The 13,688-nt window shown below is 49.7% G+C and overlaps 1 protein-coding gene and 1 pseudogene across 1 annotated transcript in view; both read right to left on the bottom strand.

Moving 5' to 3' along the window:
• Nucleotides 1–13,688, bottom strand: part of Nab2 (Nuclear polyadenosine RNA-binding 2) — a 63,787-nt gene that overhangs the window by 10,371 nt on the left and 39,728 nt on the right. The window contains exons 13-17 of the mRNA XM_089572892.1: nucleotides 12,394–12,438; nucleotides 11,192–11,300; nucleotides 7,312–7,577; nucleotides 2,508–2,658; nucleotides 230–363 (exon numbers count right to left, since the gene is read on the bottom strand). Coding sequence (XP_089429018.1) covers nucleotides 230–363; nucleotides 2,508–2,658; nucleotides 7,312–7,577; nucleotides 11,192–11,300; nucleotides 12,394–12,438 — 705 coding nt within the window. The remainder of the gene's footprint in view (nucleotides 1–229; nucleotides 364–2,507; nucleotides 2,659–7,311; nucleotides 7,578–11,191; nucleotides 11,301–12,393; nucleotides 12,439–13,688) is intronic.
• On the bottom strand, nucleotides 2,691–4,954 carry LOC149361986 (uncharacterized; annotated as a pseudogene).

Here is a 13,688-nt window from a genome sequence, read left to right as displayed (position 1 = left end):
TTCACCAGACGCGGTGGTCAGCGCAGTGGCCTGCCTGCAGGCACCAGCAAGCACAGAGGCAGCGCTCGGTGATCCGAGGCTGACAAAAGATCCGAGCAGTGCAACTAGGAGACTGCTGCTGCCCCGTTCAAATTGTGACCCAACGCCATTCAAGATGGCCGCTAACGAAACAGGGAGGTCCCTTTCTTTTTGTTGTTTACAAAGCCCGTCCCATAGTGTGTGCCATTACCGGGCGGAGGGCAGGCGAAGTTGCGGCGACTGGCGTGGGTGAAGACGCAGTCCTTGCGCTTGCAGAAGGCATCGTACTTGCAGTTGGGGTGGATGAAGAGGCACTTGTCCCGGAACTTGCAGTTGGGGAACGCCCTGCACACGGTGGGAGGGAAGAAGAGGCATGCAGCATACAGCAAGCAAGAAGTGCCAACAAAAAAAAAGCCTTTGTGAGCAAATGCAAGGTATGTCCAGATACGAGAACAATCCCAATCCCAAAGAGAGAATTCACTGTGCCACGCATGACTTGAGCTGAGGAGTGAGGGCATGAAACAAGATGACATCACCCAACTCGAGAACAAGTTTCTTTTCTTTTCCCTGAAGCAACGTCCATTTGCATTATTTCTGCCTTTTCCCTTTCCTCTGGCTCCAAGCACTTCAGAATCGCCCAGTCGACCGGCTGGCCAGTCCAGGATCTGTAACCGTGACTTGCTGCTTTTGAAGCGAAAGCTTCACTACGGGACCTTGGGCTTCAATCGCGGACCGTACAAGTTTGACCTTCAGTGCAGTTAGAGGTCAAACCATGGTAGAGCCATGGTGCATAGCCGGGTGCTACACCAAGGTGGTCCATAGGCTCAGATGTCAGACCAAGGCTGAGCTTGGCCCCCCCGCAATCTCAAAGTCAAGTCAAGGTCAAAGTAAAAGTTGGACACATGGGTGGTCACTTGAGTGATGTCATGATGTGACGTCACGGACCAGCCACGTGTGCCATATGGCGGCTGTATCAGCGCACCACTGCTGTGTCTCGGCGTCTCGCTAGGCTTAAGTGGCAACGCAAAGCGTAGAAGAGGAAGCATGCAGCAGAGACCGACGAGGAGCATGCGCACCGTTTTCAAGCTTTCGCTTACACACCAGGTTTAAGCCAAGTTAAACCATCAGCAATTTTTATTTTTCCTTTTTCTGTCTCTTATCTCACCCCTAGAGCATAACTCCATGAGTAGGTGCACCCACATGTGTTTCTGCCTGGCACAGGCGGCATGTACATTAAGCCGCCTATGCATCGAGAAAATCCACTGCAAAGGCTGTAAAGGTGCTGTAAAGGTGCTGTAAAAGTGATTATCCCCCAAGTAGACAAGCAGGTACACTCCCCACCTACACACCTTTTCGTCCACTGGGAGTAACGTGCGGCGTATGATGCGCAAAGGTCTAACCATATGAGATCATCACGCACAGGCTGGCATGATGGCACCCTGCCTCCCCTGTGTCCTCAAGAAACAACCTTTGCAGGAACACTTTCCTGCACCTTCGCATGGGTGCACCAAGAAGGTTGAATGGCACAACAGATATTTTCAAAATCATGCATTTTTGTGACACATCAGGCCATTATACATGAGAAAAAAAGAAAGGGTGCATTGAAGCTTTGCCACACGCATCGAAGCTGTGCTGACGTTTTGTAAAAATGGTCTTTGGAAATTGGGGGAAAGGACCACAGGCACCTGCAGCAGCTGCAGCCAGCTCAAATTTGTGCCACGAAAGTCAGGGGAGCTGTGGCTGCCCATGCGCCGTGGTGCCATCCTGGAGGAGGTTACGCTGAACCAAAAACACGCTCAGGAAGTGTTCCAGAAATGTTATTAGCTTCAGAAGAATACTTCAGGATTTTGAATACCAAACATTTGGATCGAATCAAATATCGAATACTTTGATATTTGACTGCATGTTTGAAATTATCGGGTATTCCCAACGGCCTACAACAAAACGTCCTTACATAGTTAGTCTTACCCAAAAATTCATCGCAACAGAGTTCATGTTCAGAGAGTCTACTATAGTATGGAATACGGGGTTAACACCCCGAAGCTACACATGGGCTCCGCAGAATAATCTGAACTATGTGGTCTGCTCTAACAGGAACTAAAGCCAATTATACTGTTCATCATTTTAGTACAATAGCATTTCACCAGTACAGTGAGCACGTACAGTCATAGCCAGATTAACACGAAGCATGCTTTGGAGTTCCACCTCTTCGAACACCCTATGTGGAGCAGATAGGAAGACTTCCTGCATTTCTGTTTGAACGCACCAGTGGCATTTGCCACTTAGTTTTCACTAAGCAAGGCATCTGATCGGTGAAGTGTGCTCTGCATTACAGTGGCCGAGACTGTACACCAAACTTAGACGGCTGTCAGATGCTTAGACGACCGTGTGCGCAGCTCCCCAGTGGGCACACTTCCCCACACTGCTCAGTGAAAAGGCTGTGGAAACCGAAAGAGTGCTCCCAAAGGTGGTCCCCCTCCCCCACTCACTTGCAGGGCACACTGGGGTGGTGGAAAGGGCAGCGGTCGCCATTCTTGCAGGCCGGCCAGTAGCGGCACTTCTCCAGGAGGCGGGGGGCAGCAGCACCATCATCCACCACCATGGCCTCCTCTTCGTCGACCACGCCTTCCTCCATCAACTCTGCACCCAAACAACCACAGGGAGGGGGGGGGAACAGAGAACATCATCATCACCACGGCCGAGATTTGATCCTGCAGCCTTAAGGGGAGATGCTAGTCGAAGACACTTCGTTTTAATAAGTGGTTTAGAGCAATGAAACTTTCTATGCCTATAGAGTTTCTTCTGCTCTTTTCAAAACTCTAATTAGTTTTTCTGTAGCTTTCATAGTTCTTCTTCAGTATCCCTGAAAAGTGGAAAACAATGGTTTTTTTGTGCACTCTTTCTTTATATACTTATTTTTGCTAAGGAACATTGAAAGTTAGCTTATTCTACTCTAATAACTATAGAGCACCGAAAACTAGCCACAATTTTGTTATGGGAGCAGGTTGTATTGAAAATAAAATGGCGAAGTTGCAGAGCTTCTAATTTCTATGCTTATAATTAGTTAGATCCAATTACCATAATGATGTCTCAAGTATATTGTGATTACAAATAGATAACGGTGTACAGTATGTTCCAAAGAACAAGTGTGCCAAGTTTCGTTGCAATAACTCTTATAGAACTGTGGAAAAATGTGTGCACAAACTATGAAAATTTCCAAAAAATGCAAAAAGAGAAAACTGCAAGTGAATGTTTGAAACATGTGCATTTACTGAAGAAGAGCTGAATGCGCATGAAACTTTCCCATGATGGGAAATGGCCTGTCCTGCAAATGTCCAACATCACTAGAACTGGCCGGCACTGTAGGTAAGGCCCTCGCGCTCCTTGCGAGTTGAGTCTTCAACACGAGCCCTTTTTGCCATACTGCGACGGTTGGCTCGTGCCTCAGCAGTCTGGCGGGCAGACATCTTTTTGATGCGCCTCTCATTTCGAGAGTTGGTGAGCAACAGAAGCTGGACACTTGGGAGCAAACCAAGCTCCTCTAACACACGCTCAAAACTTGCGTGCCCTTCATTGAACCACAGCACTGCAAGGGCTGTGGCCATCTCGACAACCGTCCGCGATGCAAACTTGGTTTTGGGGCACAGCAGCCAGATTCTGCTATTCAGGGATTCTGCCGCATTCTGTGTTTTGCTTTGGATGCAGCGGGCCAAGAGCTTTTCATCCGTCAGCCGCTTGTATATCGGCAGCATTGCCTTTCCCCCTGGGCTTTTGTGAGGAGAGGTGTGTGCTTGGGTGCTGGTTGGCTGAGGGCTTCAGCTCGCCTGTGTTTGCACCATGACTCGAGTCCCTCAGGGCAAAACTTATGGCTGCTAGCCCCATCACTGGAGCAAGAGTGGCAATAACTTGCCCATATGGCAGAATACATCTTTAGAACGCTGCCTCGGTTATTAGTTAGAGCTATCTGGTAGTAAGTCTGTAACTTGACCACAGCAGACTCCTTCAGCTTCTCCCCTCGTGGTAGGGGTGCTTTCAGCTGGCGGAGGGCATTTCTGAGACGTTTGGCAACATGGTTCGTGCAGTCCTCCTTTTCAATGCTTACATAAACTTGTGCATCGCAAACGGCAGTGTAAGCTTTGCTGTCTCCATCGCTTAGAAACTTAGTGAAGCGGAGGGGCGTCTCATAGGCAAGAGTTCGCTGCCATATCCTACGTGCCGCCTCTGCTTCCATGGCATGTGAGGAACAGTCAACGTTTTTTTCACACACGGGGCCATGGAAAGCCTGCCAGATTTCCTCCTCGCTAGGCAGCTCCTTGTGTAGGCTACACCCAAGGCAATAATTAGATAACACTTCAAAATCAAGGCAAAGTCCTGTGTCCAGAGAGACCACGGTGCCCACTCCATTGTGGCTTTTATGCCCTCTCTATTGCCATGTGCCGTCATACATGACTGCTACCTCCGTGACACCAACTTCGTTTCTCGTTATTTCTCTGGCCTTCCCCAGGTTTCTTACGACAGCACTCATGGCAGCTGCATGAACCTTCTTTGTTATGGCATTAAGGTTTTGTGGTGCATCAGTTTCGGGAGGCTCAAGATCGCGCAAAAACACACGAGCTGCTCATATCCAACCCCTATCGCGCGAGCAGCCACTACTGCTTTCACATTTGAGGCGAAACTGTCGCGCGAGCTCCCGCCGTCGAAGCCTTGCTTCGCACTGGTATCATCGCTTGCCGCAACTCGCCTTGACGTATACGATGACGAGAGAACAGTCGCAGGGCACGCGGCGTTATCGCAGTGAAGTTCGAGGAAGGACGACAGTCCCTTGCGTTTGCGCACTGGTTCCCGCACAACGAGTCGGCATTCGTGACATGTTGGGCATGCTGCACCACTAACTAGTGGTGTCAGCAAAGCAGTGACGCACATCACAACGCTTGCAAAGCCGTGGTCGCTTTATCTTTCATCCTTCTTGAAGAATGCAATTTTTTTTTCGGAAGCGCTGATGAAACTGAACGCTGCGTCGATCTCCTCGGTGTTGTTGTCGTCGTTAGGCCTAGCGGGCGGGGGGTCGGGGACGCTTCCCGCAGAAGTCGTTCTCCGCTTCGCCTTGCGCCTACCTTTGAACTTGTGCTTAGTGCTGTACTTCCGGTCGCGAAAACTGCGCTTCTTGGGACTGGCCATTTCGTTAAAAAACTAGAGATGACAGATGCAACGGCGAGCGATGGGTTCGCGGTCTCGCACGGTGCTGAGCAGTCTGCAGGCTTCACCACACAAACCCCGCTCCGCTGCCCGCGGCGACCAATGGCAGCCAAGAGATCGCCCCACGTGACAGTAGAGACGCTTTGAAGGACCTGCGAAACTCGCTTTTTTTTTTTTCCCCCTGGCAGATACGAAACTGATGGCCGTTGCAGAAGCAAGAGTAAAGGCTAGGCTTACCTCCACAAGCGATTGCAGTGGCGTGCGGTGAAGCATCCCTGAGATCTCAAGGCTCAAAAATGGGCAACTTTTGCAAATTTCTGCGGATTTTCAAGTACTGTGACTGATTTGGAAGCATTTTTTACTAACTTCTAGTGCAGACTTCTCCTTGATTTTTCTAGACAAGGAAGCAGAATGTTCAAATTTTACGAAACAATCGAAATAAAAAAATTGAAAATTTTTGGGAAAAACGCGATTTTTCGACCCGCATCTCCCCTTAAAGGGACTCTGAAAGGGGAGCTAATAAAGTTTGAGGTACGCCTGTGATGTTAAAGGACGCCACTTCAAGGAGCAAGAACTTCTTTTTGATGCGCTTTGTAGAAGCTGAGTTATCTGTAGTTAAAACTTGAATTTCAGTGTCTTTGCGCCTTTCCCTCTCCTCTCGTCACTTTTTGTGCTCTGAAAGGCTGGCGCTTCTCCGCTGGCCCCATTGCTGGAGCTATGCCGCTCATTGGCCGCGGCCATGATAGCTGCCCGACATCTGAAAGGATCCAACCAACAGCCACCTCTTAACTGGCAGACGCAGGAGCAGTGTGACGGAGGAGGATGCAAGCATGAAAAAGTAGCCGGAAAGTGCTAGCCAACTTTCGCGCATGACTGTGGATTCTCTGCTGTGCGTACAAGTGTATTACTTAGTTCAGATGTTCATGACAGCGCAACGCAGTGGTTGAGCAAGTTGATGGGCTCTCCTCGGAAGGTGTTTCAGAGCCCCATTAATTGATATCAACAGCTGAATTCCAAAGCCACCGAGCCACTGCATACGTAAGTGTTTTTCGCATTTGTCCAGTTGTTCTACTCGAGTTGCGCACACCAGTTGGGCCCTCTTTTGTCAATGCAATCATGAATACATTCTAATCCCCCTTCATTTGGAACACTGACCAATGGAAGCCCTTGCCTTCTTTTCTTTTCTGTTCATGCGGCATGTGGCACGGAGCTAAGGAAGCCATTGTCTGTGGCCAGATAGGATAGGATAGGATAAACTTTATTGGCTCTATTTTACAAGTCATTACGGTCGACAGAGGTCGGCGCCCCTATTCCAGGGCACCGCTGAGCTTGGCTGCTCGCTGGGCATGGATGACCAGTTCTCTCTGGAGAACCGGGTTGCCGCTGGAGAGCAAACTCCCCCACTGTTCCGCACTCGGATTTTGTATTCTATGGAAAGCCTCGTTTCTTTTGCATTCCCACGTGATACGATATAGGGTGGGTTTGGCCCCACACCATGGGCATATGTCCCTGTACTGGTCCGGGTACATTTTGCTTAGTATACTGCTTCTTGTTGATTTAAAAGGTTTTGTGGGGGAGGATACTTTGCCCTCATTCCTCTGTAATAATTCAATATCTCTGAATACTCTGGGACTACCCGGGAGAACTCCTCATGGGCCGCGTGTTGAAGCGCTCAGTTCGCGTGCTCGCGAGCTACTGCGTCGGCCCTCTGGTTGCCCTCGATTCCAGTGTGTCCCGGTATCCAGAAAATAGTGCGTCGGACTGGTTCTTTGGGAAAGTCTGCGCAAAGGAGAATGCGAAGTGCTTTCCGACAGATTCTGCCGTTCATATAGTTACGGCATCCCTCTTTGGAGTCTGTGAGTATTACTAGGGGTCTGTTTGCGCGATGTCCCTCCACGGCCGCTAGAGCAACAGCCGTTTCTTCTCCTTCGGTTATCGTGCAATCCCATGGCAATGTGCAAGTGATTTCCTTATAGTCCGAATTTATCACTACAGCTATGGCTTTCTGCTCCAGAAATACACTACAACTCTCTAGCCTTCTGGCCCCACAGCTAGCACCGCATTTTGCCTCACTAAAGTACACCACCGTACACTCACCGGCATCGGTGACCTGTGGTGGTGGCATGCGGAGCCGGGTCTTGACCGACGGCCTCTGTGGCACCATCTGCTGGTCCATCCCGTCCACCTCCTCCTCCTCGGGCAGCTCGTCCAGGTCGGTGGTGGTGGAGAGCACCTCGCGGCGGCCACCACCCTGGAAGCTCGCCGGGTCCACCCCGTCCAGGGTGACCACAAACCGGGGCCACTGCTGCTGGGGGGAGGCCGCGGCAGCAGCAGCATCACCCGACGCACCGAACCGGTGCGCGCTGCAAGGGAAACAACATCGACTATGTCCTCGAAGCAGCACTGATGAGCACAATACACGCAACCCGGAAGAACAACACACATACGCAACACACCTCTACGCACACTCGACCGAAGACAGCGCCATCTAATAAACAGAGGTTTTAAGCGCAGCAGAAAGTTGAACTTGTTGGTTCATTACACATCAAACTGGCGCTATTTTATCACCACCAAGACAGCAGCAATTCCACTGGCACACTTCCTCTCACTCTGCTAGCACAGGAGACGGGTTGCCTCAATGACCGTTCACCACGACTTTTCAGTCGTTTTCTTTTTTGGTTGTTTGTGCCCCCCCCCATGTCCACGCATTTTTGTGTTTTGTATACTCCACATTTTTGCACCTCTCACATTAAACCTCCAGCTTTTAGTACTACAGCAGTCGTTTTTTCACTATTGCTTCACCCAGTTTTTTTTTTTACGCTACAGTAAAAAGCTTGCTAAGTTGAACTTGAAGGGATCAGAAAAAAAAATCGTCGAAGGGTCGAATTATCCAAATGGTCAAATTATCAAATGGCCACGAAAAAACTACCAAGAACCAGTTGCATCATGGTAAATTTGTTCACTGAGAGACTGGGCAACGGTTGCCTGACAGTGAGATCAGCACGGCAGTGACTATTCTTTATCTTCGGTTTGGTTTGGTTTGGTTTATGGGGTTTAACGTCCCAAAGCGACTAAAGCTATGAGAGACGCCGTAGTGGAGGGCTCCGGAAATTTCGACCACCTGGGGTTCTTTAACGTGCACTGACATCGCACAGTACACGGGCCTCTAGAATTTCTCCTCCAAAGAAATTCCAGCCGCCGCGGCCGGGATCGAACCCGCGTCTTTCGGGTCAGCAGCCGAGCACCATAACCACTGAGCCACCGGGGCGGCATTCTTTATCTTCCCATCAATGCTTTATTGTGTGCATACTGTTGGGAGCAATGAAGCAGAACTACTTCAAATTCATAAGGGCATCCACAGCAGCCTTCGTGGTGTGATGCAGTGAAGCTCCACCGCTACCATCTCATGTGAGGAGACCTCACTGCACGAACCACGAACGGCACGGGGCAAGCGCGCAATTTCAGTGCATTGGAAAAATGGAACCATGCCAAGCTCCGAAACTGGTACAAGGAAAGAAAGGGGGGAAAACACCGACAGTGCGCCAAACAGTGTCCAACAGGTCAGTTGGCTGGCTGGTCTCGAGCCACTGTCGTTGCGGGCTGACGCGAAGCTCAGAAAAGTAAAACCAAACCTAACCGCCGAGACTGTTCTCGCAGACAGGGCCGTCCGTTCGTTGTCACATCTGCCATTGCACACCACTGTTAAGAGGGGCATGGTCCGCAAACGACTCTGCAGTATGCAATGCAGCTTTTGAGTACGGCTTTTTCAGACGATATCTTGGCGTGCCAGTCATTCCTACGGCATGCCGTTGTTTCTACGACTATGATTCTCTCTTGGCAGACCTCAATATGTGTACCCATGGCGACAGGCAACTCATGCGTGACATGCAGTTTTAAGGCGGAAGCCTCTAATGCCTCATCGTTGTAAGCAGGAGCTGTCAACAGAAATGTCACGCTTTTCAGTTGGTCGAAACGGTCGTGACGTCACAGTGCGCGAATTTCAAAGGGGGCCAATTGTGCTTTGGCTAGTAACCATGCAACCAATTAAAGGGATCGTATAGTGATGCTCCAAGTAAGTGGGAATGAGTTTAGTTAATTGCTTAATTACCCAGTTAGCCTAATTAACCATTCTAGTCCGGCAAGATCAATAAATAAAACCGAGTAGGAAGTTGGTCGCGTTCCGGAATCGAACCCTGGTCTCCGGAGTGCGAGACGAGCATGCGAACCACTCCACCATGCCAGCTCGATGGTTTGGAATGAACAAAGGCTGGTCGGGCAAGGTTCAGGTGAGATACATTTCCTTTCCTCAAAAACCAATTTACCGTCGAGCAGGGCATACAAGTACAACCGAACAGGCGTTGGCGTTCTATGGACTCCCTGGCAGGGTTGCAAGACGCTGCCGCGTTTCACTCTTAGAGGCGAAACCTAACATCTTAACAACGCATCAGTGACACAAGCAGCAACACCGCGCTTAAGGCTTTCGCCTCACCGCACTTTAGGTCAACAAAGTGCCCTCCTGAATTTTTGCAAAAAGTCGTGTGTGCTTTCATTAACTGTGGGACCTTACTGACGTCGCTGAATTTTCGTGTGCCGCATGCAAAAGCCGCAAAATGTTTTGACACATTTTACCCTGATTTGCATGTCATCTGTCCAATGACTCCTTTTGCAAATCCTCTATAACAAAACGTTTACTGACACGGACATATTCGCCTAATTGTTGTTTTCATGCCTGGTTTTAAATGTTTTTAAGTGGTCATTCTGATGTATCTGACCTAGTGTGTGCTTGTTCAGGCCACTTGGTTGTTGAGGCACACTCAAATAAACATATCTATCTATCTGTCTATGCCTGGATGCAGCCTCCCTCCAGAAGCCCATTCGAATTAATCGGTAAAGGTCCTGTAGGGTCCGAATTAACGAGCGTACGACGCCATGGACTTCCATGAGCATTGGCGAGGACTGAGCCAGCAATTCAAATTATCCGGACTTCCACGGAAAGAGGGTCGAATTAACGAGCTTTGTAATTTTATACCCAAGTCTTCAGCATTTATGTGCCTCTACTGATGTCCTCAATGAATCCTCACTCTCCTTTACAGAACCACGGAATTAGCTGCCAGAGCCGACAGCGACTGAGCGTGATGCAATAAACTTAAAGAATATACTCGCAAATCAACTTCATAATTAGTCGCAATTTATGCGCACTGCCCGTTCCTTCTCGTGGGCTTTGCGTGCATTTCTTGTGTACCTTTAGTGCTTCCTATCTACCCGAATGTAATGCGAGCGCAACTGTAACACAAGCATCGACCCTGAGGGGAAGTAAACAAAAAAAAAAGAACATGAATTCAATGCGACAATCGAGGCCACAGTGTGCTGCTCTACAAAAAAAAACTTGAGAATCTGAATTTCCCAACAATTATGCATGCCCAATAGAAATCTATTCGGTACCCTGTATGTTCCTGCTTCTTTGTGAGTTTGGTACCATAGAACGTGGAGGCTAACAAAGAGGGTTCAGCTTAAGTTAAGGACAACGCAGTGAGCTATGGAAAGGAAAATGATAGGTGTAACGTTAAGAGATCGGAAGAGGGCGGAGTGGGTGAGGGAACAAACGCGGGTTTATGACACCCTAGTTGAAATCAAGAGGAAGAAGTGGGCTTGGGCAGAGCATGTAATGCGAAGGCAAGATAACCGCTGGTCCTTAAGCGTAACGGAGTGGATTCCAAGAGAAAGCAAACGTAGTAGGGGACGGCAGCAAGTTAGGTGGGCGGATGAGATTAAGAAGTTTGCAGTGATACAGTGGCGGCAACTGGCAAAGGACAGGGTTAATTGGGGAGACATGGGGGAGAGGCCTTTGCCCTGCAATGGGTGTAGTCAGGCTGATGATGATGATGATGACCATAGACAGCTGAGGGCTAATTTTCACGAGGATCAAAGCAGGAGTACCGGGTGTGGTACGTGGTACCATGTAATAAGCCCCACTCACATTGCTGCCCCGTCGTCGGGCCCGCTCTGGCGATTGGGTGTCGAGGTGGGCGTGGCGTCCCTGACCACCGAGTGCACCTCTTCCCTTGCCACTTCCAGCTCCAGCAGGTCTGCAGGAAGGGGAGGAGATGCAGAGAGAGCGACCATTGCAAGGTGGCCACCTCACATTAGCGGCGAGCCTGCACTCGCCAACCATGCTTTTTGTCCACACTTTGGAGCCCAGTCATGCTTGGCAACCCTCTCTCGAGAGTGCGCCCATGGGTGTAAACCTTGTACAGTAGCCAACCGATATTTCGGACTCCAATAATTCAGACTAGCGCGATATTTCGGACTTCACCGAGGAACCGTCGCGCACCTCATGGGAACGTGTACATTCTCACGGCCGACATTTCGGACTTTGCAGAGTCTGAAAGTTCGAATTTTGAGACTAAAATAGACGCCAACAATATTGTGGTGATCGTTTTTTTTCAACCGGAAGTTCGTTATTTCGGCCTAATATAGACACGAGCGGGCATCGCTGTCACTACCAACCCATTCCCCGCCACCGTGAAAGGCGCCATCTTGGATTTAAACCAAGATTTAAACGGAATCAGCTCGGCGGGTGCAATTTGACTGGCTTGAATAGGCTTGGCTGTTCTCCACCGTTGCCATTCGAGACAATGCTCTCTGTTGCCATCGAGATGGCCTACAAAGGGCGTGTGATCGCACTGAAAGTGGTGCAGCAGCAGGACAGCTGCAGCGTCCGCCGTGGCTTGGACGACGCACCCCGCGGTGCGGGGCAGCAAACGCAGTAGACAGGAGCGGGGGACTGCATTGAGAGGCGCATGCTCCCACTCGCGTCTTTCTGTGGGTCACCTCTCGATCTTCGCGAACGTCATTGGCCCGTGCAAACTGACTGTTCTTGCTTTGTGCAGCGAGTGCATTCATTTGCGGCATGACTGCGGCACTATCTGGTATCATGATGTGATAGGGTGGGGGCATGAGGAAAGCACAGCTATGATTCAGATAGAGGCTAATATTATCGCTTGCAGGCGGAACATGGGGAGCGGCGCTTTCTGCGATTTTGAAAGCCGGTTTTTCGCAGAAAAGTGTATTTTATTAAGTTAATGGATTTTTCGGACTGTTTGATTATTCAAACCATTTTTTGGGTCCCGCCGAGTCCGAAAAATCGGTCGGCGACTGTACTACCACCACCACACTCACCTGAGTCCTCCTCCTGCTCTATGCTGTGGCCCTCACCGTCGGTCACTGTAGAACAAAAAAAACGCAGGGAACAGTTTTGACCGGCACCAGACCGGGGCCAAGGTGCAGCACAAAAGAAGAACAGCGAACTGACTGTTCACAGCCGAGACATTACAGCACTGAAGAATCGCGAGTGCACACAGAGGATGTGAAAGCCAGTGCTCTGTCTCCCATCAGTGATCAGTAATTCTCCCACTGATATCTGCCACCTTAAAATGGCAGGGCAGAGGAGAACCAAACCGCCTGCTACAGAAACGGCACACAACCGGAAGACACCCGAAAGCTTTCATCGGACGTGCACCGCAGGAGTAAAGAAGTGGATCCCAAGGGCAGGCGAATGCAGCAAGGATCAAATTAAGACGGTTCTGTGGGGATAAAGTGGCAGCAGCTGGCAGGGGACAGGGTTAAATGGAGAGATGTGGGAGAAGCCTTTATCCTGCAGTGCACTAAGGCATCGATGAAACTGCCTTGCTAAGTCACTCACGAGGTGAACAGCAAACCTCGATAAATGAGTCAGACAGGCAGAGTAGAACGGTGGGCCTAAAAATTAACATGCATGACGGCATGCCAGCAGTGGTCACCTGAATCACGAGCCAAGTAGAAGGAAAACTGGAGAAGTGGAGTGCTGCTGTTGTTGAACAGCAAGCACACAGCCCTGGTGGACAAAAAACTTTATTTTACTACTTCATTTCTACTTCTGCCACCTCTGCGGTGCTTGTCCCGTTTACTCAGTCTACTTGGGAAAAACGACGACACTCCTTGCACAGTTTGGTATCAGGGCATGGGCTCGTTAGCAGTCTACAGCATGGACCGCTTGTTATTTCAGACATCCATTGCAGAAACAGCATGAAAAACGCAAAGACGGCACAAACAAGAGTATGCACTGGCCCCTTCACATCCTGGCACTTGACAACTGGCTAGTCAATTACAGTAGACTCCCGTTAAGACAAACTCGCTTAAGATGAACCCTTGGTTAAGATGAACAGTGGTGGTCATTTGTTTGGTTTCCCATAGAGTCAATGCAAAAAAAAAATGTACACTGCACACGTGCTAATTGGTTAAGATGAACTTTCACGACCAGCCGTGCCCAAGCCATGCAGCTTTACTCGACCATTCGAGCAGTATTTCAGCGGAAGGAAAGAAAAAAAAGCTAAGAGATTGAAAGCTTTTTTGCACCGCCGACGATCCATGCGACGCGGGGAGGCACAGAGACCTAACCACGTCTCCGTTGAAAGGGCGATTCTGTGAAAGCAGAA

The sequence above is a fragment of the Amblyomma mixtum genome, chromosome 2 (assembly GCF_055824585.1).
Source record: "Amblyomma mixtum isolate Tamu chromosome 2, ASM5582458v1, whole genome shotgun sequence".
NCBI classification, from domain to species: Eukaryota; Metazoa; Arthropoda; class Arachnida; order Ixodida; family Ixodidae; genus Amblyomma; species Amblyomma mixtum.
The sequence above is the reverse complement of the archived record's forward strand: the minus strand, read 5'-3'. Positions and strand labels throughout refer to the sequence as shown.